Source organism: Corapipo altera, unplaced genomic scaffold (genome assembly GCF_003945725.1).
Source record: "Corapipo altera isolate COAL_440 unplaced genomic scaffold, ASM394572v1 23b, whole genome shotgun sequence".
Lineage (NCBI taxonomy): Eukaryota > Metazoa > Chordata > Aves > Passeriformes > Pipridae > Corapipo > Corapipo altera.
In genome coordinates this window covers 15663215-15688225 of record NW_020884885.1, presented here as the reverse complement: position 1 = coordinate 15688225, position 25011 = coordinate 15663215, and the positions used below count along the sequence as shown (strand labels likewise).

The following is a 25011-nucleotide window of genomic DNA, read 5'->3' as shown; positions in this document are numbered from 1 at the left end:
CGAATGCACCCAGGAGAGGAGCAGTGCCTTGTCACCATTCCAAGCACATGTCTTGGGACAAAATGAGGGCTGTGTTCAACATGCCCAGTCGTGTTACCGTGTTCCATTGTTCACTTCCACAGACATTCATATTGGAAAAAACCACTTGGGATCTCCTGCCAGGGCAAACCTGATGCAGGCAGAGAGTCAGCCTTCTCTTGACTTAGTTCAAACACGCAACCCAGAGCTCCTGCACATATGTGGAATAATGACTACCAGAGCAACATTTTATCTGGCAATGCTACTTTGAGGTGTATCTGCCCCACATCAGTGCTTCATTTTGCTTGTCTGAGGTATTTTTGAGCTGGCATTAGAAGTGAGAGGGAGCTTGTAATGGGAACTTCCTTGCTTTTACATTTCCCAGCATCATAGCTCCAGCTTTCTGAAGTGTGGTTGCAGCGGCTTGTTGTTCCCCCTTGGAAGATCGGGGGTGGGTTAAAGGGAATGACTGGTATTTTGTGAGCATGTCCCCAAGGGGTTGTGGCAGACAGGGTGCCCTCCCTTTGAAGGATGACTCCTGTGTGTTGGTCCCCTAATCCATATGAAATACCCACTATTTAAATTGTTTGAAAGAAACTGACTCTGTCTGGTTTGAAACTCTTTGGGAACATTCTACAGTCTGTTGGGCTGGCAGACCAGAAGCTGAAGTTATTTCATGAGTGAGAAAAGTGATTTCCAACATAGGGACACTAACCTCTTGGGTAGGAAATGAAAATAGATGGCTTTGTATGGATGTTTCCTTAGGTCAGAGATTTTGTGTCTGGAAATCTTATCATCCTGATTCCAGAATGACTCTTTCTGGTCCCTGCCCAAGCAGACTAAATTTGCATATGGTCAAGATTTTTCAGAAACTTGAAAAAAATACTACTCTGCTCCCATGTGACATCAATATACCAATGCTGTCAGAGATCCTAACTTTGGACTGATGTGTTGCTCTGGAAAAGTCCTCCATAAACCTCTAGTTTTGACTTTATTTTTCAGCTCTAGTTTGAAACTCTTAATTTAGATCAAGCATGAATCTTCTCCCCTTCCCATCTGTCATTGTTGATTTGTCACAAATTACTTGTATGTCAGTTAAAAAAGTGGAATGACTGATTTCTGCCAGTGCAGAATTTGGGGCTATTATGTGTATTTTATATTTAACACCCTCTTGCTGTGATAAAAGATGATTTCTGCATTTGTAGGACCAGATCTTTGCTGATGTTGCAACTTTTGAAGTTAGTTGAGATGTGCCAGTTTTTAAACCACTGAGGATAAGGCCTGTGGTGCCTTAAATATTTAAACCCCTTTGTTGTCTAGACATGAACCATTTTCAAACTCCTTTTATGTGCAGACTGGTGAGGTTTTGCAAAGGGAATTTGACCCCCTGTATGGCAAATTTTAAACCTCCCATCAAAAGATTTGCTTATCTTAGGGTATATTTTTCTTGGACTCTCCCCAGTTCCCAGAATATGCCAACCAAAAGCTGAAAGGCATTGTTCTAGGTGCTTTTGATATACCTGTTTGACATCTCTAAAATAAACCCACATGTATAATCCTTCTCTGGGTCACACTGGCATAGCTCCATGGAGTTCAATCAAACCAGGCTGACTTTTCTTGGCTGGGATAATGATCCACAGATGAACAAGTAGGCCAAGTCTTCCCAATCTTTTGAACTGGGTATCAAAGCAGTCACCCTGGATGAAAGCCAGAAGAAATGTACTCCAGGGATGCTCCAGGGCTCTTGCTAAAGTGGGAGATCCTCTGCTGTGCTGTAGAGGGAGACTGACAGCCAGCCCCTTTGAGTGGTTTGCTTCCTCCCATGGCCGTGCTAGGGACTGCAGCCTTGCTGCCGACTGCATTGAGCCATGCAGAGACTGCTTCTGTGCTTCAGGCTGACCAAACCGCACAAGTTGGCCACCTCCAGGTGGCAGTAGCAGTGGCGACCCCTGGATTGGCACACCCTGGTACCTCTGTGCCTCCAGGAAAGCTTGCTGTGCACACTTCAGCACCCATGTGGGTAGCTCTGTGGGAGGGATTGTTCTTTGCAGCTTCTCATCTATGGGGGAATTTGGAAAGGAGAGACTGTGAAATGTTTCTCCGTTCAGCCTCATAGGAGAGCTCTATATTTAGTTGCTGGTAATCTCTGTTGTGGCTCTGTGCCTCTAATCCCCTGCTCTGATATCCTCCCTGGAGAAGATGAGAGGTGGAGAAATTGGCCCAGCTGACGTGGTGGCCCAGCAGGATTACAGCACATCTGCCCTTCCTTTCCTATAGGGTTGGTACTGAAGCTGCTTTGCTGGCCCACTGCACCATGTTGTGCTCTGTGTGTGTGCATGTGAAACCCCTGGCACGGGAGTGTGCCTTGGTTTTGCAAGGGAATAGGGCATATCATTGTGGGACTGCTTTTGCCATTGTGTGGGGACTCGCCCTGAGCAGGTTAAGATGAGGTATTGCTGCAGGAGCAGGGCTGTGGGAGGCAAAAATAGTACTTGCATTTAAAACAGAAAAAAGATGAGGCTGTTTCCCTTTGGCCGTATGATTTATATATGCCTCTTTTTTTCCCCTTTTTAGAGAAGAGACTGTCAGATGTACTTTTTAATCAAGTCAGTGTTTTCTGGTGCCAAGGAGTGAGGTTTTTTACAGGGCAAAAACACATCAGTTTCTGAAAATTGAGACTTCATGAGCTTTTGCATCCTGAGTTCCTCTTTTTAGTCTTAGCTGGGCTATTTCATGGCTTTGGAACACAGGGAACAATGAAATGCTGCATTTTGTTAGGCAAGAACATACCACTGATAATCCCTGCTCTCTAGTGCAGAGGACGTACAAAGTTGCAGTGATGGGGTTCCATCCCACCCCTTGTCTCTCAGGAAGTTTAGTGCAAAGGCTACTTTTACAGTTTTGGAAAGGCTAGTGAGATGAAGCAGCTCGTAACCACAGAGGAGCTGCCTCCCTTATTCATGTTTGCTGTTTATTTATTTTGCTTTTCTTGGAGAACTCCAAAGCAGTAAGTGTAATGTTTTCCCCCCTTGCTCCTTGCTCTGTGGTCTCTGTTTGTTGACAGTGTTTAAAGGACTAGGCTGGCAGAAGGAAAGCTGCTTATCAGCCTTAATGCTCAGGTCCTCTGGTGCCCCCTGAAGTTGATACCCTTTCTGAAAGCTGTGCCCCTCCCAGGGGCAACATCTTGCTGTAAGGGAGCTGAAGCACTCTGTCTGTGGATGGGAGAGGGTTGTGTGCTCCCATCTGGGGCTGTTCTGACTGAGCTTGTGGCTTTCTCTGAATGTTCTGTTTCCAGGACCAAAGGAGTCTATTCTCCAGGTCTGGTGATGCCAGCAGAAATGCCAAGCCTGGGCTGTGCTGAATTGTCAAGCCAAGCCCTGTCTCCTGGGCTGCCTTTCCTGTAACCTCCAGGGTCAGAGATGTGCCCCGAGCCTCGTACCAGCTGCCCCAGTGTTACTCCAGGCCACCTCCTCTGACCACTCTTTTCTTTGAGCAGGAAAAAACTGACACTGATGAAGGAGATGCTGGCGGGCTGCGGCGCAGGTACCTGCCAGGTGATTGTCACCACTCCCATGGAGATGCTCAAAATCCAGCTGCAGGATGCAGGACGTATTGGTATGTGGACTTTTCTTCCCTGTGCACTGAACAGGGAGGGGAGAAAGGGCTGGGACTGGGTTGTCAAGGTGGAGGTGAGAGAACGAGTGGAGAAAGCCTTTTTCCTTCCCCCTGCTCTCCCATGTCAGAGATATCTCAGACTGTAGCAGAAGTTTCTCCTCTTCTTCCCAGCTTCCTTCTCCCCCACACTTCTCTCAGCTGGCTTTGCAGAGGCCCTTGCAGTTACAAAAGGTGATGGTTTTTTTGCTCAAAGCAATAGGCTTGGCAATTGAAACAGCAAATGCTGCTGGTGGATGGAGAGAGACAGGAGAGATGACTGGGTGGTCATCTTGTGAGTGATTGAAACTCGTTAGATACTGTGCAACCAGGAAGGGATTAGCATCTTCCAGTGCCTTTCCCCTGTGGTGCTTCCTCCATCTCCATGTTTTCTGATGTCTGTTCTTTCTCTCTTCTACCCCCCTGTAGCACCTCCCTAACAGCTTCCCAAGGGGATGTGCTCTTTCCAAATGACTTGTCTCCCCTTGCACTCTGTCTTCTTTTCTTCCTGACAAAAACAGCAGTTGTCTCGGTTGAAACAGTAAATAAAATTCTCCCAGTGCACTGGGTTTGAACGAGGTTTGGGGTCAGGCTCTCGGGACTGTGGGCAGGAGCTGGCAGACAGAGACAGGAGGGAGTGTGAGCCTCTTGGCTGAAACAGTGTGGAGTGTTTCTGGTGAGAATGCAGACCAGTCTGGCACAGAGACTCTAGAGGAAAGAGTTGATTGCTTTTGCCTTAGTCTCTTCCAGAGGTCAGCCTGGGCGATGGCCTCACTCCCCAGGAGCCCTGCATGACACTGTTAGAATCCGTGTTTGTGGCTCTTCCTGGAAAATGGGCCAATTTGCCCTTTAATCCCCAATTGGATGTGGCGTTCCTGAATAATCACGGATTTACTTTTTCTTTCCTCTCTTCACTGTTTTTAATGCAGACCTTATCCTCTTTGTGCGTATTATTTTAAAATGTTTGAAGGAATTAAGCCATGGTTTGAGGGTTCAGGAGAGGTTTTTGCTGCTGTGAACAGCCTGTTCTCTGTGTGGCAGGAGAGCTGTGGTGTCCCGGTGGCAGCCAGAGGATTGCCTACAGGTTGATGTGTTCTCCATCTTCTGGCCAAAGGGCAGAATTGCATCAGTTGGGAAAGTGGGAGAAACCAGGTTGTGTTTATAAATCTGGCTGAGAAACTCCCCGGGTTAATGATTGCTTTCAAGGGAAGGAGACAAAGAACAGAACTGTTGAACTACTCTAATTTATGAACATCTTTGCTTTGTCATAGAGGCAGCTCAGGGACACAGCTAGAAGCAGGGACTGGCACCTGCCTACTCATAGCAGCTCCTGTCCTCTGCACTGCAGGGATTGTGTGTGACAGGCTGCTCCTGCTCAGGCAAACCATTTGGTGGGATAGTGCAGTGAGCATTGCTGTGATGTGGCAGCACCAGATGCCATACTGGGACAGGCTGAGGGAGATGGGCAGACTGGGAGCAAAAGCTTGCAGGGCACCTGGCTGGCCTTCTATGGCCTTCATGCATATTTTGTCGCACCTGGAGATCTGCCTCTTCCTCCTTGTCCCGTGGCACCAGGCAGCAAGAGATGCTGCTGAGCAACTTGCAGACCTGTGGTTGTGCTCTTCTCCCCAGCGGCACAGAAGAAGCTGATGGCAGCACAGGCCCAACTCTCCTCTTCCCCTGCGGCGGGGGCGGCCGAGCCAGTGGTGGAGACGCGCACCACAGCGACACAGATAACGAGGGAGCTGCTGCGGAGCAAGGGCATCGCAGGACTCTACAAGGGCCTGGGAGCCACACTGCTAAGGTAGGGTGGACAAAACGATGGTCCTCCGCATGTGCTGGGGTCTTCAGTTTGAGTGCTGAAAAAAAGGGGGAGCCCATTGCTTCTGCAGGGCTGCACGCCTCCCGTGGGCCTGTTGTCCTTTGTGCAGTTGGTTTTACCCCTCTGAGTTTCCCCTCCTGTCTGCGTTGCAGTCGCAGAGCTGGGATGTCTGCACTGCACTCAGGGCTGTGCTGCCAATGTGTGATGCTTGCAGCCCCTCCATTGCTCACTTTCTTGGTGTCCTTGTCTGAGTTGGCTCATCCTTGTACTTCTTTCTTCCTTTTTCTCCCACCCCACTGCAGGGATGTCCCATTCTCCATTGTTTACTTCCCGCTGTTTGCAAACCTGAATAAGCTGGGCCAGAAAGACCCCAATGTCAAGGCTCCATTCTACGTGTCCTTCCTCTCTGGATGTGTGGCTGGCAGTACAGCTGCAGTGGCTGTCAATCCTTGTGATGGTGAGTCCTGAGCAGCCTGTGGTGGTGGCCTGGTGCCAAGTGACAGGAGTCAGAGGCCCAGAGTGGACTAGGTGAGGAGGAGGTTGACTGCCAGCCTCTTCACAGTATGAGGGCACAGGGAGGCACAGGAGGGGACCTCTGCTGTCTGAGCTGCCACCAGCTCAAATGGTGTGACTTCAGCTGAGCTACAGTTTTGGCCACAGCTTGCACAGAGGTTTGCAGTACTCACTAGGTACGTCAGAAAGAGGGTGTCATTCATTTCAGTCATTCTTCACAGGAATGGCTGCAGACAAGCCCCTGAAAAGCCACGTTTCCATGTGGAGTGGTAATATGCAGACCACTTACATACATACGGTCATGGAGAAACAGAGAAAGCCTCAAATCTGTGGCCTTTTCTCCTGCCTCACAGCATCTGCCTTAAATACCACCTCGGTTTCTCTCCTGTGAAAAACACCAGGAAGTAACTCCTCTCTCTCCAACATTGCACACACTCCAAGGTGTGAAAGAATGTAAAAACAGAATTGTATATTTTAGATACTTCTTCCAGAAGGAGCTGAGCATTTGAAAAGGAGTTCCCACTTTCCAGAAAGATATCTGAATTTGGAAGTGTTTAAAGCTTAAGTCAGCCTTTGAAACCTGGATCACAGTGAGGGGAGAGGCTGGGTTTTGGGTGGCTGTGTGGGTTTTTTATCTGTTTATGAAGGGATGGGTTTTCCCCGTTCTTACTGATAAATATACGAAAGCGGTCTGTGTTCTTGGTAATCTCATTTTGGCAGCGTTTCAAAGACATTACTCTTGGGCTGGCCCTTGCCTGCTACGCTCCCAGGGCTCACCAGTGTCTCTTCTCTTCTTCTCCCCAGTGATCAAAACGCGGCTGCAGTCCTTGCAGAGGGGAGTGAATGAGGACACCTACTCGGGAATCCTGGACTGCACCAAGTAAGACTCCTTGTGAAGGAGGGCACCACATCAGGTGTATGGCATCTGCTGCTGCCTGCTGCCAGGCAGGCAGTGCAGCTTTTAGACCCAACCAGCAGCTTCTGTTCCATGTTCCCTCTGAAGCTGTGCTTTTATTAATCTATCTATCTCTATGCATAGATAGATATAGATATATATATATATCCATATATATATATATATAGTTATGTAAAAGAGAACTTCTCCCCATATTGAGCAAGATAAATATAGCATTTATATTTAAATACTTATGTCCAAACCCCAGTAGTCATAACAGTGAGATTTTATTTCTGCAAGGCAAGGCAATGCTGTGGTTGTCTCTCCCGAGGCCCCGCTGTGTGAGAATCCTACAGTATTAAGTCTTTTATCCCTCCTGGGACTGCTCTGCACAATGTCTGCAGGAGTGCTGCCAGAGTGGGCTGTCCCCAGCTGCATCCTGTGCTAAACTGTGGTCTGGCTGCTTCAAAACATGAAAGGACTTTTTCTGCTTCTGTATTTCTGTCATGGCCAGAATCTCTTGCCATCTGGCTGTGTCCCATGCTTAGAGTGGAGCTGGCCCCACTTTGGTACGGGAGGACCTCTTGATGTAAGCTTGGAGTGGGTTATCTTAGCTGTACTTCCAGACACAGGCAGATGCTCCTGCTTCTGGGTCAGATGTAGGGATGGGGCATGTTTCTGCATGGCCATTTGCAGAGCATGTGGGGAATGACGGATGATCTGCTGTGGGGGCGGTGCCAGGCGGCAGCACTCGCCTGGATTTAGCCTCTGGAGGGAGATAGAAAGCCAGGGCATGGCCAGAGGCTCTCCTGGCATGGTGGAGGAGTGAGGTGGACACTTACCTGTCTCTGCTGTTTCTCCCCAGGAAGATCTGGCAGAAGGAAGGGCCCACAGCCTTCTTCAAAGGGGCATACTGCCGAGCCCTGGTCATTGCTCCTCTCTTCGGCATTGCACAAGTTGTCTACTTCATTGGAATCGCGGAGTTCCTGTTGGACATGCTCCCCAAGCCCCGGGCCTAGCCCTGGCGTGCTGGTGTGCCCTCCCGCCCTCTGCAGCGCTGAATTCATCCCCGTGTTCACCATCCATGTCCATTGATGTCAGAGCAACAGCACAAAGGGTTCGCGCAGGGATGCCGAAGGGATGTGGTCTCCAGATGAGCAAACATGGGGAGGGAGAGAGTCCCTTCTCTGTCTTGGTCTGGAACCTGCTCCCTCCTGCTCCTTCCACGGACAATAGTTAATTATTCATATCTCTTTTTTTTTTTTTAATTTCCCTTTCTTTTTTTTTAATTGTCATGCTTAAGGACACTGGTAAGCACAGACTGGGCTTGCAGACCCAGAAGTCTCCTCTCAGCCTTGGGGAGAAAGAGAGAGGGGAAAGAAATAACTTGAACCCTCATCCACCACAGATTCCCTCTTTCTTCCTGGAGCTGCCAGCTATCTGAGGAGGAGCTGGAGGGGCAGCTGTGTCCCCTCAGCACCTCCTTGGCTCTGCTGACCTTGGGTCAAGAGCGGGCACTGCACAAAGGGGGCTTATCTTATTGCTGCTGGAGGCACAGTGTGGGGGGTGCTGGATCTGGCAAGTTCCTTGGCCTGGAAACCTTCACTCCTCCCTTCTCCCTTTTTAAAAACGAGTTGGACTTAAATGAATGCTGATTGTTAATATTGATTTTGTAATTATTTTTGTTTTAAAGCAAAAGGGATATCCCTCCTAACTAGGTGTCACAAGCACATTCTGGTGAGGTGCAGAGATAAGATGTCTGCTCTGTAGGGAACATGTCTGTGGGATCACATGAATGTCCAAAGGTGCTTCCCTGCTTGGCTACAGGCAGGGAAGGGAGAGGAACTTGGGATCAAGTTATTTTCATTTGGGGGTGTTTTCTGGGTGGGTTTTTGGGGGGGGCGGGGTGTGTTTGGTTTTGGTTTTTTGGAGGGGGCTTTTATTTGTTTGTTCTTGGTTTGTTTTGGTTTTTTTTTAATGTGGGGTTGTGGGGAAGGAAAACCAAACAACAAGAAACCACTTACATTCCTTCAACCTGCCCACCCCCAGGGTGATAAAGTGGTGGCTGCAGGTGTAGAGTAGCTGATCTAATTTTTTTCCAGCCTGACCCCAGGTGTGGGAAGGGAGGCACCTACTCCATTTCTGTGGTGCCCAAACTCAGGGAGCCGCACTAGAAATGCTGCTCCTGTGTGCTCACCTTGCAAGGTGAAAACACAAGGCTTGGTTGTGTTTTGATGTTTAACTTGGGTGTGTTTGGAGTCAGCCAGTGTAGAGGAGGCGGAAGGTTCCTGCACCCTGATCCAGGAGCTGTTTGCAGGTGCATTACCTGCAGGGTGAGTCCTCTGCATCACAAAAAACTCGTCATGCCATTGGCTTCTGGGGTGGTGATCACTGTTGGGTGCCAGAGGCCAAATCCACACCTACAACTCGCTCTGTCAAAGGGACAGTGCCCCACCTAATATCACTTGTCAGAGGACTTCCTCTTTCAGTACTCTTTTGGGCTATGTAATTAATTCTAGTTTAAATGACCTTAAGTGTGAGACCTTCCAACCCAGTGTGATCTTCTCCGTTATTTATTCCATTTGGTGCAATCCACCCAACTTTGGTGTTGAAATTAAACTGGTTGAATTCACTTTTCATTCCTTCTTTTTGCTTTGTTCTCCAGGCGCTTGCTTGGTGTTTGTGTTTCAAATGTGTTTTAAATTAATTAAAAAAAAATCCCTGTTTTTAATGTTTAAAAGGAAACCACCTCTGTTTCAATGTTCTTGGGTTAGGTTTTTGTAAAACCTGTATGTTGAGGGCCTTCTTCCGTGATGAATCCTTTTTCTCTTCAAGAAAGTTGTTCTGTGGCTGATTTGTTACTTGTCACTATGCATATATGAATAATTTTCTTTATTTTTCTTAATGACTTCTCCATGTATCTGGGAAGGAATCTGTGCAAAGATGATGACAGTTGTCTGTTCTGTGTGTGGTGCTGTGATGCTGCTCTTGCTCTGGATTTTCCTTGGGTGGAATTAAAAGAGAAAGATTTATTTTATTTTTTTTTTTTTAAGGTGCCCCATTCCTTGCTGCTTTGTGATTTACAAGGAGGGTCCTCAAAAGAGGAAACCCCTCCTTAGTGGGGTTTCAGCCTGCCCTCCTGCCTGCAAGGATTGTCCTCTGAAGCAGGGTGACTTGTGGCTGCAGGGGTGTGTATGGGGTGCAGGTTTGGACTGTGGGGTTAAGTTTGGAGGAAAATTTGGTGCAGCGAAGGGCTGAGGTTAAGGGAAAGCCCTCCTTGTCCTTTGGGATGCTTTTGAAAACCTCTTTGTAAAACTGACTCTTCCTTCTCAAATCATCAGCTCTTCTTCCACTATGTTGGAGCTAGTGACCCTAATGGGGCTGATTTTTAGCTTCCTGGACATGTCCCTGAGTCAGCAGGAACTGGGGAGGTGGCAGGGGATAGTGACTGTGGCTGCACAGGAGCTCCCTGGGCAGGCAGGGTCCTGCTTGCAAAAAAAAAGAATAGAGTTTAAAATGGGAGAATTCTCATCAACCTAATTAATCATCTATTAACTGAAACCTGTTGGTATTGATTGCAATAATGAGGAATAAAAGTAAATAAACACACCTCTGCTCCCTTCCCTGCAGGTGCCACTTGTCCCTGGGGCAGCAGCTGTCAGCCAGCGAGGGGTCAACTCCTTGTGTGCCCTTGCCGGTCCCTCTGGCATCTCTCCACCCAACCCAGCCCCTTCCCAGTCGTACCTTGTCCATGTCAGCCCTGTCCCTTGCTCCCACCCTGCCCCTGGCTGCCATGGCTCCTTTTTGTTTGGGTTTCATGGCATTCGCTGCCCTTAAATACATTTTGCTGGAGCTGCTGTACTTGAACCTTGTCTTGGGTTCAGGTGCGTGAGTCAGTTTTGGCTGGTGGAATTCCCTGGAACGCAACAAGGAAATTTCCTAAAACCCTGGGGAGGCATTCCTATGAAGCAAATGGAAAATTCTGGCAACTGATAGGAGAATTCCTGGAAAGCAAAGGGAAACCATCCTAGAAAGTTAAATATTCTGGAAAACAAATGGGAAATTTTCTGCAAGACAATGTAGGAATTTTCTTGATAGCGGTAGGGGGAAGTCCTTGAAAGCAAAGGGAAAAATACTCTGGGAATTTGTAGAAAGCAATGGGGGGACTTTCTATAGGGGGGATAGCATAGAGAGACAGGGAGAGAAATTCTAGAAAGCAAGGAGGAAGTTTCCTCAAATACATGGAAAATTCCTGAAAAGTAACTAATATTTCCTAGAGGGGAAATTTCTGAGAAAGTGGTGGAAAGCAAAAGGGAAATTCCGCGGAGAGGAAGAATGATATTACTTCAGAAATAATTTTTTGCTTCCCAGGGAGTAAGTCTCATGGGGGAATTTCCTAGGAAAGCACTGGAGATCCTCTAAGCAGAGGGGGAAATCCTGGAAAGCAATGGAGGACTCTAGAGAGCAACAAGGACATTTCCCAGGAAACAAGGAAGAAATAGCCTTCAAAGTGACTGGGAAATTTCATGGGAAACAGTGGGGGGTTTTTTAGGAGGGAAGCTGAAGATTTCCTGGAAAACAAAAGGTAATGTTCTGGAAAAACATATAGGAGCGCCTAGTAAGCAGCAGGGAGAAGTTCCTGGAAAGAAGAGGAAATTTCCTCAAAAGCAGCACAGTGGGAAAAGGGGCAGCAGCAACTCCGTGTTTCCACCCCACTGACCCCCCACTCTGATCCTTGGGTAATGAACTCGAAAAACATCTCAGGGGATTTGAGTGGTTTTTACTGCTTCCCGCAGAGCTCCAGGGGCCTCAGGGAAGAGCCGGGAGGGCGCTGGGGCTGCCCCTGACCTGCCTCCTGTCATGGGTATGGATGAGCTGTTTCGCCTCTGCTTCAATGACGAGCGTTGCCCCCCGGGCCTTGGCCTTTAATTGCGTTTTATTTCTTGACGGCCTTAGCTGCAGCCGAGGCAGCCCGGGAGAAGAAGGGTTAAAACAACGGAAAATCGCCCGGGGATTCCCAGCCCTGTGCCCGGGCGCACCCCGGGAAGCCCCGGCGGGAGCGGGTGCGGCTGAGCCCCAGGGCTCTGTTTGCCCCAAGCTCACGTTTTAAGTCCGGTTTATTTATTTTAAACATGATTAGTTTGGGGGAGGGGGTTGCGCGGGGCTGCGCAGCAGCATCTCCGGGGGCGGGGCCGGGCTGGAGCATCCCTCGGGCACCCCCGGGAGCTGAGGGACACACACGCACACTCTCCCACATCCCCCACCTCGGGAGCGGCGGCACTTTCACTTTCGGAAGGGACACGTGATTTCCAGGAAAACAGGAGTAGGCGGATAAAGGACCGGGCGGGAAGCGGCCGCCCCCCGCACCGAGGTCGCCGCCCGTCCCGTCGCAGCAGCTCGGCGGAGCCCGCACTATGGCAGCGCCGGAGAACGAGGGGTAAGCGGCGCCCCAGCACCCCCGGGCCGCCGTCCCCGGGTGGCTCTGATTCCCCCGGTGACGGTCCCCTGCCCGCAGGGAGGCCCAGAGGCTGCGTTTCGTCCCGTGGCTCCTGAACGCCATCAACAGCGGGAAGTACCGCGGGCTGCGCTGGCTCGACCGCGAGCACACCACCTTCCGCGTCCCCTGGAAGCACAACGCCAGGAAGGACATCACCAGCAGCGACCTGGAGGTCTTCAAGGTAGGTGGGATTGAGGTCACCAGCAGGAACCTCACGGTCTTCAAGGTGAGCGGGATGGGGTTGATATGCAGTGCTCTTTCCAGGTCTTCAGGGTGGCAGGGTTGGAGTGACCACGCCTTCAAGGTGGGTGGGATAGGGTGGTGACCAGCAGCGAGTTGAGGTCTTCAAGGTGGGTGGGATGTAGGAACTGGGAAGGCAGGGGAAGAGCAGTCATCCCTGAAACCTCCATGCTCATGGAGACAGAGGCCCCATGCTCACCTCCTTGCACCCACAGGCCTGGGCAAAGGTGGGTGGGCGGTATGAGGAGTCGTCTGAGGACCCGGTCAAGTGGAAGACCAACTTCCGCTGTGCCCTGAGCAGCACCGGCATGTTCAAACGGCTGAAGGACAATTCCAAGTGTGGTGAAGACCCACACATGGTCTTCACCATTAACCAAGGTGAGTCTGCCCCCAGAGGGGGCTATGTTGGGTGGGGTGGGCGATCTCAGGATGCCCCATTCCTGATGATCTCCTTTCAGGCACCCTTCAGCACAGCACGGAGGGGGATTTCAGCAGCCCTGATCCTGCGGTGGACCAGCAGCCAGCACAACAGCAGCTGCAGGTAGCTGGGTGGGCGCAGCAGGCTAGTGGGGTCCCCACTGCCACTGCTCAGGCATTACACCTCTATGGCCTTGGGCTGCTCTCAAGCTGCAGCCCAGCTTCTGGCCAAAATGCAGGTCAGGGGCTCCTGTGAGCTCCTCATCCTCAGCAGAAAGATCCCATCCTGCTTCCCTTCACAGGTGGAGCTTCATCCCCAAGACATGGCCCCTGAAATTGCTCTCCCAGGTAAATGTTAGTCCCACAATCATTTTTTTTTTTTGGAGGAGGCACCCCGCTAGGCTTAGGTGGGGCTGATTTTGCAGTTGTGAGACATCCCACCTGCTGTGCTCCCCCCTAGGCAGCATCGACCCCACACAGCCTATGTCACTGGAGAAGCTGCTGCAGCAGTGTGACATCTCCCCCCGTGATGCTGTCGGCATGACCCCGTCCTGGGTGCCTGCAGGTGAGACCAGCCCTGGTCACAGGATGCAGAGTGGGTGGCTCCATGGGTGGGTGATGCCAGCACCTCCCCATTGGTGATTTCCCTGCAGGGGACACCCTCCACCTGGACGTCCTGCTCCAGCCTCCTCAGGACAGCCTGCTCCAGCTTTATGCCGACCCCAGCCAGAACAACTGCTTCCCTCCCACGGAATTTCAGCAGTGGGTGCCCACAGTGGAGCAGCCTGCTTTGGGCACCTACACCCCCCTGGACTTAATGCCACCAGAGGAGCTAGGTGGGTGCTGTGGGGCAGGATCCAGCCCTGGGCATGGGAATGTCATAGTGGGAAGAGGCCAAGGTGCTGCCACTTGCACCCCATGTCAAAGCAACCCCCATCCTGCTGCATCCCGAATCCCCATGCCAATGCTGCTCATGTCCCGCTGCAGGAGCCGTGCCACTGCCATGTCACCTGACAGAGGGCATGGTCCCCACGCAGTCACCAGGGGAGGCGATGTTTTTGGTCCCCACTGCCAGCCTTGTGCCACAGCCACAGCAGCTGGTGGGTGACACAGGTGAGGGTTATTAATTATTAGTAGTTATAAATTATTATACTTATTAATAGTAAATAATGCCGGGGGGTTTCAGTTTGGAGAGGGAGAACATTTCTGTTTGGAGGATGCGGCTGCTGATCACTGCCTGGTGCAGGTGACTTCGTCTCTAACCTGGACGTCACCATCTACTACCGGGGAAAGGAGTTCCATCGGGAGATCGTGCAGGGCAGGCACTGCCTGCTGACATACCAGCCCCTCGGTGGCTCACCAGCGGTGGCTCAGGGTCCCTGGCGCGTGGTGCACTTCCCCAGCCCCGCCAACATGGCCGATAGAAAGCAGTGGCGTATCACTGAGGAGCTGCTGGGCAAGGTGGGGCTGCATCTGGAGCAACGTGCCTACAAGGTCTTTGCCACCCGCCGGGAGAAGTGCAAGGTATTCTGGGCCCTGTCCCAACAGCTCGAGGGTGTCGAGGACCCCCCATCCAACCTTCTCTGCCGGGACCAGGAAACCCCTATTTTTGACTTCAGTGAGTTTAGCACAGGTGGGTAGGGGTGTCACATTGTTCTCCATGTGTTGTTTCACCTTCATCCTGGTTTTGGGGCTCATGGGAACCAGGGGATGGGGGCTCACGGGAAACAGGATGTTACAAGCATCCAAATCTTCCTAGTCCTTCTGTTCCCCAGGCTCACCCCAAAACTGATCCCTGTCTTCTCTTGCAGAGCTAAGGGACTTCCGCAACGGCCAAAGGCGGCGGTCCCCTGACTTCACCATCTACCTCTGCTTTGGTCAGGCCTTCTCCAAGGCCAAGCCTAAGGAGGCCAAGCTCATCCTGGTCAAGGTGAAGGAGCCAACAACCACTGCTGCCCAGGGAAGGGAAGAGACTCATGAGGGCCAGGGGAGCTGGGACTCTGGGTGTCTGAGGAGGGGGACCCTCGAGGTCTCTGGGAGAAGGAGGATCTGGGTGCCTGAGGAGGGACCCTTGGGGCTGGGGCAGATGGTTTTCTGGGTGCTCATGGATGGGGACTCATACATGATGGACGGGGGATGGAGGTTCCTCAGGGTCTGGGGAGGGGGACCCTCAGGGGCCAGGGGAGGTGAGTGCCTGGGTGCCCAAGGAGGGAGACCCTCTGTGGATAGTGGAGATGGGGATCTGGGAGCCCTTGGCATTTGAGGCAGATGGATATCTTGATAGTCCTTGTGGGGCTGAGAGAGATAGGGGAACTAAGTGATAGGGAAGGGGGACCCTTGGAGACTGGAGGGGCTGGGTGACCAGGGAGGGAACCCTTGTGGACCAAGGGAAACATGGGGCAGCGGTGCACCTGAGTCAAAAGACACTCAGGGTCTGGGCGGGATGCTGTGAAGGCAGCCCAGGGATGGGAACCTCGGGATGGGGGAGACAAAGGATGCCCCAGACACCTCTTCCCTCCATTCCAGGAAGACAGGGCTGTGCAGGGTGCTGCAGCCACATCAGGCTGTTGCAGGCACATCAGGCAGCTGCCCATAACCCTGACATTTTTCTTCTGCAGTTGGTGCCCACGTTCTGCGAGTACTGCTATGAGAAGGTGCTGCAGGAGGGAGCCTCATCCCTCGACAGCCACACCATCAGCCTGCAGCTCTCAGACTCCTTCAGTCTCTACGATCTCATTGAGCAGTACACCATGCAGCTGGACTGACCCCCACCCACCACATGGTCCCTGGGACAGGTAGCAGGACCACTGGGCACTGTAGAAACCGGCACCCCCAACTCAGGGACAGCTTCACTGACCAATCCCAGAACTCACATGTTTCTTTTCCCCTCGGTCAGCTGCTAACGTGTTTTTGTGGGTTATGATCATTTACAGATTTATTTTCTTAATTTTTCCAAGTTTAAATATATGTACAGAAAAGTAGTTCCCTCTTGCTGGTGTTACCTGGATGTCTGCCCCTACTATAGGCCTGAAACACCCCCTGTACACCCCAAAACCACAGGGGTCCAGCCTTGTCTCAGCAAAGTCCCTGCTGGCAGCAGCAGGCTGATATCAGAGCCCTTGTCAGCACCTTCTTCCTCTAAAGTTTTAGTGAGTGAGGTGACTTCCCACACATGAAGGGATGCATTTATCGATTCATTTATTTCCATGCATTAAGGCTGCAAACATGACTTTGACTTGCAAGCAGAGATTGTTGAGGACAGCTTGGCTTTGGCTAAACAAAAGTAATTCTTCAGCAAGTGCCTCCCCACTGGCTAGAATTATTCACTGGAGATGTTCTGGAAAAATAAGGCAGTAACTGCAACACGAAGCACTCAGACCTGAGCTCGGAGGCACAGAGGTGGTGCTATCTCAGGGAGGAGTGTGGAAACCAGAGCGCTGCCTGAAGATGGGATGTCCCCTCCCCAGGCCGCAAGGAACCACACCCCCCTCATTTCAGGAGCGAGGGGAGAGAACCAACCTGGCTATCACCATTGGTCCCTGGGCAAGGGGAGGTGGCAGTGTCCTTACCTGCCTAGTGACCTGGATGCTGCTGGGCCCAAAGGTGGTGGTCCCATAGCTTGTCACGTAATAGTGAGCAGGAGGCTGTGCTGGGGGCTTCTCCAGTTGACTGGGCACTGTGGGAATAGGACACCCTCAGCACCTCAGCTCCATGAAACCATCAGCCCTCTTTCCCCTGAGAGCTGTTGCAGCACAAACTTGGGACCTTTGGGCTCACCTTTGGGCAGAAGCAGCTCTGTGCCAAAACGGTGTCCACACGTCCCACATGTTTTAACATCTTCCCTTGTCCTGCGGAGGGAAAAGCCACAAAAAGAAGGAGCAGGAGCTGCCTCAGCAGTCCCCATGGAAGATGACGCCAAGACAATGGAAGAGGTTTGCTTTTCCCACCCTGACCTGAGGTCCCACCACTGGTGGGACACCTGCTGCCCTCCCAGGGGCCTGAGCACCTTCAGCTCTTCATGAAACAGGGGACATGTGGGCATGTGTTCAGAGTGAATATTATGTGCCTGAGTCCAGAGTCTCAGCTTCTTCACCCTTCTTTCCATGATCGACTTTCCCACACCAGTAAGTGCTAACAACATGTGGGGCATGAGCTGCTGCCGTCAAGAAGAGGGCAAAGTAGTGTTTCATGACTAATTTCACGTGGCCTCTAGCAGCTGACCAGCCCCACCAGCATTGCAGTAGCAGTCACCCAGGTCCTGCCCTTGGCTTGGAGTGGCACAGCGTGTACGTACATGGCACTTGTGCCATCCATGTCTGGCCAGATGAACTCTGCGGGACAGCCCACTGTTCGGCAGGGAGTCTTCACACACACGTGCAGCCCCGGCCACTCCTCAGCAAGCTTCTGGATGATGAGCACAACTGCCACGAGGAAGTCCCATGCAAACTGAAAACCTTCCAGGCAAAAGGAGAATGTCTCACTTGCTTACGGTCCCCAACCCCAGGAGATGCTGTGGTGATGCACCCATCGCTTCCAGCCCACCACACCACAGCAAGAACAGTTGGACCAGCTCCAGATCCCAAATTAACCAAGACCCATACCCTTCATACAATAGCCTTCTAACGATATGTTAGAAGAGTTCCCCTACTCGGATGGCCCTTTTGCTTGTCACTTGAAGACTCGGCCTGAGACTGTACTCTGCTGGGGCCTTTATGGGGAAGGATGACACATTTGCTCCATGAGAAGACTGAAAACTTGACTTTCCACTTCCATGTGATACTTTAGAGGAGTCCTGAACAGAATTGGATGGATAAAGGGGAAATTTTTAACTGAACTGCTGGTGGGCCCTGGCCGGACTAGGACATGTGGCAGAGGCTTCTTGGGACACTGCCCAGAGGGCTGGAGGTGGCAGAAGGGGAGCTAAGGAGAAACATAGGGTTGGGAGTCATGAAATATGAATCAGGAATCTTACCTGTCCTTCCTGCTGGCTTTCTGCACCGGAGCTCCAGGTAGCTGTAGGCCCTCTGGTTATTCTCTTTGATCAGCAGAGGTTTGCCATTGCATACAAGCAGGCAGGTCACCTTGGCCACCCAGTGTGTGGAGTAGAAGGAGCAAGCTTTCACCAGGAACCTGTGAGGAGATTCCCCATGGCTTTCACCAGCCTCCTCCTAGCTTACCCCTTGCACCAGAAGAAAGCATGGCACCAGGTGAACTTGAAAATATGAACCCAATTTCAGTAAAAACAGAGGCAGACACCAAATGAGAACTTTCCCCTACCAAAAGCTCAAGCAGCAGTAGCAGCTTCTTAAGCCAAAAGATGATTCCAGAGTTGGCCATCTGTCCTGGTTTTGTCTGGGATGAAGTTAATTTTCTTTCTAGTAGCTGGTGCAGCACTGTCCTTTGGATTTAGGATAAGAATGATGGGGATAACACACCAATGTTTTAGTTGCTGCTGAGCAGGGCTTACACCAAGTCAAGGACTTTCCAGGTTCTCATGCGGCCCTGCCAGCAAGGAGGCTGGGGGTGCACAAGAAGCTGGGAGGGGACACAGCCAGGACAGCTGACCCCAAACGTCCAAAGGGATATCCCATACCGTATGGCATCATGCTCAGCATATAAACGTGGGGGAAAGCTGGCTGGGAAACCATTGCTTGGAATAGGCTAGGCATTGTTTGGTTGGTGCTGAGCAATTGTTTTTCCTTTCCATCACTTGTTCTTTGTGGGTTTTGCTTCTCTGTTTTTTGGTTTCCTTTTAATTACAATATTATTATAGTTATTACTGTTACTATTATAATTTTTTTCAACTATTAAACTGTCTTTATCTCAACCCATGAGTTTTCTCACGTTTACTCTTCCGATTCTCTCCCCCATCCCACCAGGGGGAAGTGAGCAAGTGGCTCTGTGGTGCTTGGTTTCCAATTGGGGTTAAACCACACCACCACACCACCATCAGGTAAAACTCTGGAAACAAGTCCACAAGGCCAGGAGATGTTCCAAAAACTGGTACAGTCTCATGACACGTAGAAACTGGAACATCCTCAGGTGGGACTGGGAGACCTCTGAATACCTGGACAGGCACAGACTAGCCAAACACCACTCCAGATGAAGGGTGAACCAGGAGTGTGGCCCTTGCTCACATCCAGACAGTGAACGTTGCAATGGTTCATCCAGGACTCCACATGTGCATGGCAGAGCTGAGAAGCCACCCTGATATCTTGACTCCCAGCCTCATGGCTCAGCAGATACAAGTCTCAACAGCCAAGGGCTTGCTGACAGTCATACTGGCACTGCACCGAGCAAACCCCAAATCACACAACCTCATCAAGGGCTGGAAACCACTGCTTACCTCTGGAAGAAGCTCTCAGGTATTTCAGGTGAGAAGTAGGCACGGATGTGGAGGTCCTCGGGGTGATCTCCTCCCCACACCTCAGAGACTTCTTCTGTTTGGTTCAGATAGGTTGGGAACAAGTACCAGGACTCGCCTTGGCTCCGTGTTGTCTCCCACAGCTTCCCAGGCACAAACTCACTGGCCTGTGGGTTGAGTGCTTCCATATGCCTCACCTCCAGGCAGAGCTCAAAGTGCTCCAGAAGGCTGAAGAGCTTCCCTCTCCCTCTCTGAGGCCCGTTTCCCATGATTTCCTCAAAGACATCCCACATCCCTTCTGAACAGAGCTGGTGCTTCACCAAAGCACGCACAGCCTGGTGGCACAACATTGCCTTTGACTTGAAGGTCCACACCCAGTTGGCCCTGTCTCTGATGGTGGCATGTTCCCCAATCAGTGTCTCCACAGAGATGCTCTCGAGCTGCTGGACTAGGCGATACCTCACAAGGAGCTGGATGGGAAGAGAAGAAGTGACGAGGTGGCAATGAGAGCAGCCCGGCAAAGCTGCAGAGCTTGAGCCCTGCAGAGTAGATGATCCTGATGACCATGCTCACCTTGAACATAGTTATTAGGAAGGTAGGCTGGAGAAAAACAGTGCTTTCCAGTTGCTTGATTTCCTCGTACCACACGACAAGCCCAATGCGGTGAAGGTACCGCAATATGTCCTGGAGAAGCTCTCTGCCCAGGTTGGCCAGGTGCTTGTGCTGGGAGAGTTTGCTGAGCAGGTACTGGAGGTCCATCATGCCTAGAGAGAGATGCAGGAGTTCAGCATGCATCTATCGGACACAGCATTCCAAGGCAGATGCTTTAGAGAGCCAACAAACGCCAGCAGCACCCCATATCACCCACGCCATCCCTGAGGAAGCAGCTGGGATTGCAGCAATGCTCAGTGGCTGTGGCCCAAAATGCTTTGCCTATCCTCAGCTGTCCCACTGCCACCCTGCAGCTACCATGGTCTTGCCTTGACTCAGTGGTGGCAACAGCCAGGACTTACTGGCACATCTGAAAAATGCGGCTAATACTAATTTCTGTCATTGTTTGAGAAAGCAGGTCTGTTTCCAGCCAGAAAACCTCAGATTGCCAGTTAAACCTCAGATTGTCATTCAGTCATGCAGAGAGACAGGCAACAAAACCTGGCTTATCTCCACAAAAGAAAAGCATTTGCTCCTCATTCTCTAATCCTACAGTGGCCAGGTGAGCCAGAGATGACACAGGGTGCTGGTGCTGTTTATACCTGCTTTAGGTACATAAGTAAGGAGCTGGGACTGCCTGCTAGTCCTGCTAAGTGACAAGAGACATAGAGAAGGGTCTAGGGAGGGGCAGGGGCTATTAAATAAAGTTAGCAGGATGTAGATTTGGAAACTACATAGAAACAGTAAAGCTATGTAGTTCCTTCCTGCAAGATTTTTTAATTGCTTATACAGTGAAAAGGGGAGAAAGAACAATGTTACTGGAAAGAAACAAACTGGACAACACGGCCAGCTAGCAGAGCCTCCTTGTGAAGACACAATTGGCTTTCTCCTATGCTTTTCCCTAGGCACCTGCCTGGGGTGAGGGGGGTGGGGCAGATGCTTGTAGTGACAGAGCTGGGCAGCAGTAACTAATGCTCAGCAATAACGCTGCAAGGTCTTCTGCAGCAGTCCCACTGCCACACAAGCAGGGCCAGAAGGTGCAGCAAGCACCGGAGACCCCATTCCCGATTCAGGAAAGCTCTGGAGAGAGCCTGTCCCAGGCACAGTACAGCAGGTCCTCCCAGGAAGACGTGGCACTCACCATGGTCTGCCATCTCCTCGCTCTGTGCGATATCCACAATGGCAGCTTCCACCTGCCTGTAAACTGGTGGCAGCACTCGGACCACCTCGGGGAAGAGCTCCTCGTTCTTCACGTGCTCCAAAATAGTGGCCTCGAGCTTTTTGATATCACAGAGATCCATGCAGTTGACAGCAACTAAGCTTAAGATCTGGAAAAGAGAAAGCACATACCTGCCAAAAGCACATCCAGAGGAGTCTTTTAGTTTGTGAGGTAAAGGAAGGACCTAATGCCAAGGAGGTCACACCTTTGTTCTGCAGCAGTTCCTGGAAAATCACCTGGTGATGGTAAATGACCCTCACACTCCTCCTCAGGTACTTGCTACAAGCCACAGGAGGAGATGCCCATCACCTAGCAGGGACAAGGACCCAGCAGGTCACAGCCAGGGGTTACCACATCCACCCCAGCCCAGGGAGCAGCTGCAGTAGGGGCTTGATGCATTAGCACCAGGTCACTATTGCCAGTAGCACACTGGGCTACCAGAGACAACAGGTGATCACAGACAGCCAGAAACCAGGATAATCTCAGCCCTACTGTTAACGTGCAGCTCTCCATCTCTTTCAGCCTCTCCCACTGGTCTACGTAAAGCTTGGGCTCCTCACTGCCCTCCAGGTTGTTGATGCAGTGAGTGAGGTTGCTTTTTCTCTCTGCCAGCATGGCTGTGATCTTGGCCATGATGTCCTGCCTCTTCTCCTCAATCTCCTCCTCCTGGCAGCAGTCCACATGGGTTCCCACAGGAAGCACCACTGAGTTTGGGACTCGCATGGACAGGTTGTTGATCCAGAAACCAACGAGCTCCTTGAAAGTGTTGTCATTAGTTTGGTACCTGGGGAGGGAGAGAAAGAAAATCACAAATTCATGTCTCACTCTCTGGATCTCCAGACAACTTCCACCAGTGCAGGTCTGACCATGCACCCTGTGCTGTCCCAGGAGTTCACCAGAGAAGAGATCAGACTTCAGAAGCTGACATGGGCTGTATCCAAGCTCATCCTTCAGTTTTCCATCCTTAAGCTAAGCCAGTTAAAGCTATGGGGTGTAGAGTCCACCCCTGCTGTGGATGGGAAATTTTTGTGCTATACAGGGACAAAACCCAAGCAGCGATGCTCCCTTCATATTCAGGGAACACTGCAGGATATAGAGGCATTGTAAAGGTATTTCCAAGGCAGGGTTCAATTGTCACAGAAGAAGTTATTCAATCCCTCTAAACAGAGGCTTTTGGCAGGGTGATGACAGACCTAGTGGCTTAATTAAAAGATTGATATGCAAAAAGGGGGAGGGAGGAGAACTAGCTACTCCAATGGTGAGAAGACCAGGCCTCAAGGTCCAATGGAAATGGTGTGAATTTGTGCAGGGGAAAGTTTCCCTAGTTCCTTTTTTCCTCCCCTGCCTCACCTGGAATCCAAACCAGTTGAGCACTTACATGTGAAGATTAATGACGAGGATGACAAGCGCCTGTGGGGTGATGAACACATGGTGAGTCATGTAGTACTCCAGCTGGCCGGCAAAGTCCCAAAAGAGAAATGTGAAGTCCTCGATCTGGAACTCACTGATCTCTATCCCAACTGTTCGCTCTTCCTTGGGCACCAGTTTGGACTGCCCTTGCTTCAGGCTTTTGCAGATGGTGGACTTCCCCGCCAGTGAAGCCCCCAGGAACATGGTCTTGACCCTTTTGTCCTCCTGCCCCAAACCGTGTTGAAGCTGGATGAAGTAATTCCGTATCTGCTGAATGCCACCAGCGCACACTTCACTGGGTGGCTCCCGGAGGGGGTTCCCATTGGCCTTAAACATTTTCAGGGATTGCCTCTGAAAGAGCTCCTTGGGGAGCTGGCGAAGGGCATTATTCTGCACATGGAGCTCCTGTAAATGTGCCAGCTGCAGGACAGGCAGTGGGAAGGTCCGGAAAAGGTTGTTGGAGATGTTGAGGTATTGGAGGCTGCCTTGACAAGCTGCCAGGTCCCTGGGGAGGGCACAGAGACGGTTGTTGTTCAGCCGCAAGTGTTTAAGCCTGGGGAGATGGGAGAAAATCCCCTCTGGGATGACCCTGATTTGGTTCTGATTCAGCTCAAGCCTCTCTAAACAGACAAGGCTCTGGATTTCATTGGGAAAGTCCACAATCTCATTTTTGGACAGTATCAGCTTCTTCAGTTTGCAAAGCTTAGAAATGCCGGTGACTGTCCTGAGCTTGTTCCTGTCGACGTCAAGGCTCTCCAGCATGGGGTTGCTCAGGACTGCAGGAGGCAGCACACGCAGTCTCTGGGTGGAGAGAGACACTTCACGCAATCCATCCTCCTGCTCCTGACCTGGACACATGGGACAGGGAAGGTGGTTAAGAGACACTTTGACCCTTTGGGTTGCAGACCACTTTTTCCCTTGAGCTCTGCACAACTTTGGGATCATTTTAGCCAGCAAGGAAAAGCAGCGGAGCTGGTTTAACAGTGCAACCACAGTTGCTGCATGAACAGCTCCTGAAGAGAGGTACAAGGATCTTGGCTGGGGCTAAGACACAACAAGAAAGTTTCCACTGGGGCTAAGACACAACAAGAAAGTTCCCATCAGATGCTGACCTGTACACCAAGCATCACCTTAACAGATCTGGTCTCATGCTTTGAGCACTGCAAGAGCTCCAGCCACAGGTGCACCTATCCCAAAACTGGCAGTTTGCTCATCCCAGTAGCAGGTTGGCAGGGCAGAGCTGACGTCAGGAGGACAGCTGCTCTCCAAGTAATTCACCCAGCCTACCCTCAGCTCTTGACCACAGCTAGGGAGAAGTGTTGAAGCCAGGGCTAGTGAGTTCAGGCACTTCCTCTATCACATCCTCTCCCCTTGCCCCACTCCAGATGCATATGATGCTGTGATTCCCTGTAGAGGTGCTTACAGCCCCGGGAGACTGGGGGAATAATGCAGGTGACAATAGGATTCCCCAAAGGACAAGGTGCACAGGCAGGGACTCAGTGATGGCTGAGAACATCCCCAAACAGAGCATGTTAGCGGAGAGATTTGCAGGCAAGGAGAATGCCAGCAGGAGGCAGGATGGGGATCACTGGATACCAGAACAAAGCATGGTTAGATTTGCTTTCCTCTCCCTTGTTTCACTTCCTCACCACGTGACACCAACCATGGCATCCCCTTGTGGAACACACCCTGCTCAGGACTGACTCATCATCATTTCTCGGCATCCACTTGAACACACAACCTACTACAAGCCCAGCAAGAAGGCAAGCTTTCACCCTCTCCCAAACACCCAGTCTCTCCATCAGGAACAAGCCAAAGGACTCTCCCCTCACTCTGAACCAGAGCAGTGAAGAGCCGAGGCAGCTACTCACAGGCTCCGGGCTGGGCCATGGCCCGGCAGCAGCACCAGCTGGATCCTCCAGGCCGTTCCCCCTTTCGTTTCCTCCCCTTGTTTCACTCCCCGCCTCCCCAGGCTCTGTCTGGGAACCCCACCCTCCCTTTCTCCCTCCAACCTCAGAGTAGCTCTCAACAACCTGAACACTCTGGCCACATAGCAGGGCCAGGGCTGTGTCCCAAAAGCAGTTCTGGAGGCCTCCTGTAAGACAAACACGGTGGCAGAGCAGCTCCCGAGTCAAATTCCTAGTGCAGCATCCCTCCCTGCCTTTGCTTAAGGAACTTTTGGCATTACCCCTGTTGCAGAGGAGCGAAGGGACACTAAACAAGAAGTTATCCTGTTACCAAATTACTGCAGGTGTTCAGTAAGATTTCTTCCCTTAAACAGGTGGCAGCATCTGATCCAAGAGGGCCATGAAGT

At 51.2% G+C, this 25011-nt stretch overlaps 3 protein-coding genes across 7 annotated transcripts in view; 2 read left to right on the top strand and 1 right to left on the bottom strand.

The window, feature by feature from the left end:
• Positions 1–9947, top strand: part of SLC25A22 (solute carrier family 25 member 22) — a 51906-nt gene extending 41959 nt beyond the window's left edge. For both annotated transcript variants that reach the window (XM_027642515.1, XM_027642516.1), the window contains exons 6-10: positions 3515–3633; positions 5302–5473; positions 5794–5948; positions 6809–6884; positions 7765–9947. In XM_027642515.1, the coding sequence (XP_027498316.1) occupies positions 3515–3633; positions 5302–5473; positions 5794–5948; positions 6809–6884; positions 7765–7918 (676 nt within the window). In that variant the 3' untranslated portion in view covers positions 7919–9947. The remainder of the gene's footprint in view (positions 1–3514; positions 3634–5301; positions 5474–5793; positions 5949–6808; positions 6885–7764) is intronic.
• Positions 9948–12169: 2222 nt separating this feature from the next.
• IRF7 (interferon regulatory factor 7) lies at positions 12170–16034 on the top strand. 2 transcript variants are annotated; one of them, XM_027642513.1, is made up of 11 exons: positions 12170–12336; positions 12415–12577; positions 12852–13014; positions 13095–13177; positions 13356–13401; positions 13514–13618; positions 13707–13889; positions 14041–14166; positions 14300–14686; positions 14865–14983; positions 15672–16034. In XM_027642513.1, the coding sequence occupies exons 1-11, from the start codon at positions 12314–12316 to the stop codon at positions 15816–15818; spliced, it is 1545 nt and encodes a 514-aa protein (XP_027498314.1). In that variant the 5' UTR covers positions 12170–12313; the 3' UTR covers positions 15819–16034. The 2 variants fall into 2 exon arrangements, with proteins under 2 accessions (XP_027498314.1, XP_027498313.1); XM_027642512.1 differs by having other exon boundaries at positions 14865–15082.
• Positions 16035–16264: 230 nt separating this feature from the next.
• Positions 16265–24623, bottom strand: LOC113946764 (malignant fibrous histiocytoma-amplified sequence 1 homolog). Of its 3 annotated transcripts, none has more exons than XM_027642510.1 (10): positions 22666–23829; positions 21780–22071; positions 21210–21396; positions 19991–20181; positions 19400–19887; positions 18026–18183; positions 17348–17507; positions 16831–16901; positions 16623–16729; positions 16265–16390 (listed from the first exon to the last, which is right to left on the bottom strand). In XM_027642510.1, the coding sequence occupies exons 1-10, from the start codon at positions 23640–23642 to the stop codon at positions 16373–16375; spliced, it is 2649 nt and encodes an 882-aa protein (XP_027498311.1). In that variant the 5' UTR covers positions 23643–23829; the 3' UTR covers positions 16265–16372. The 3 variants fall into 3 exon arrangements, with proteins under 3 accessions (XP_027498311.1, XP_027498312.1, XP_027498310.1); XM_027642511.1 differs by lacking the exon at positions 16265–16390 and adding an exon at positions 24569–24623 and having other exon boundaries at positions 16506–16729; positions 22666–23545; XM_027642509.1 differs by lacking the exon at positions 16265–16390 and having other exon boundaries at positions 16506–16729.
• Positions 24624–25011: the final 388 nt, after the last annotated feature.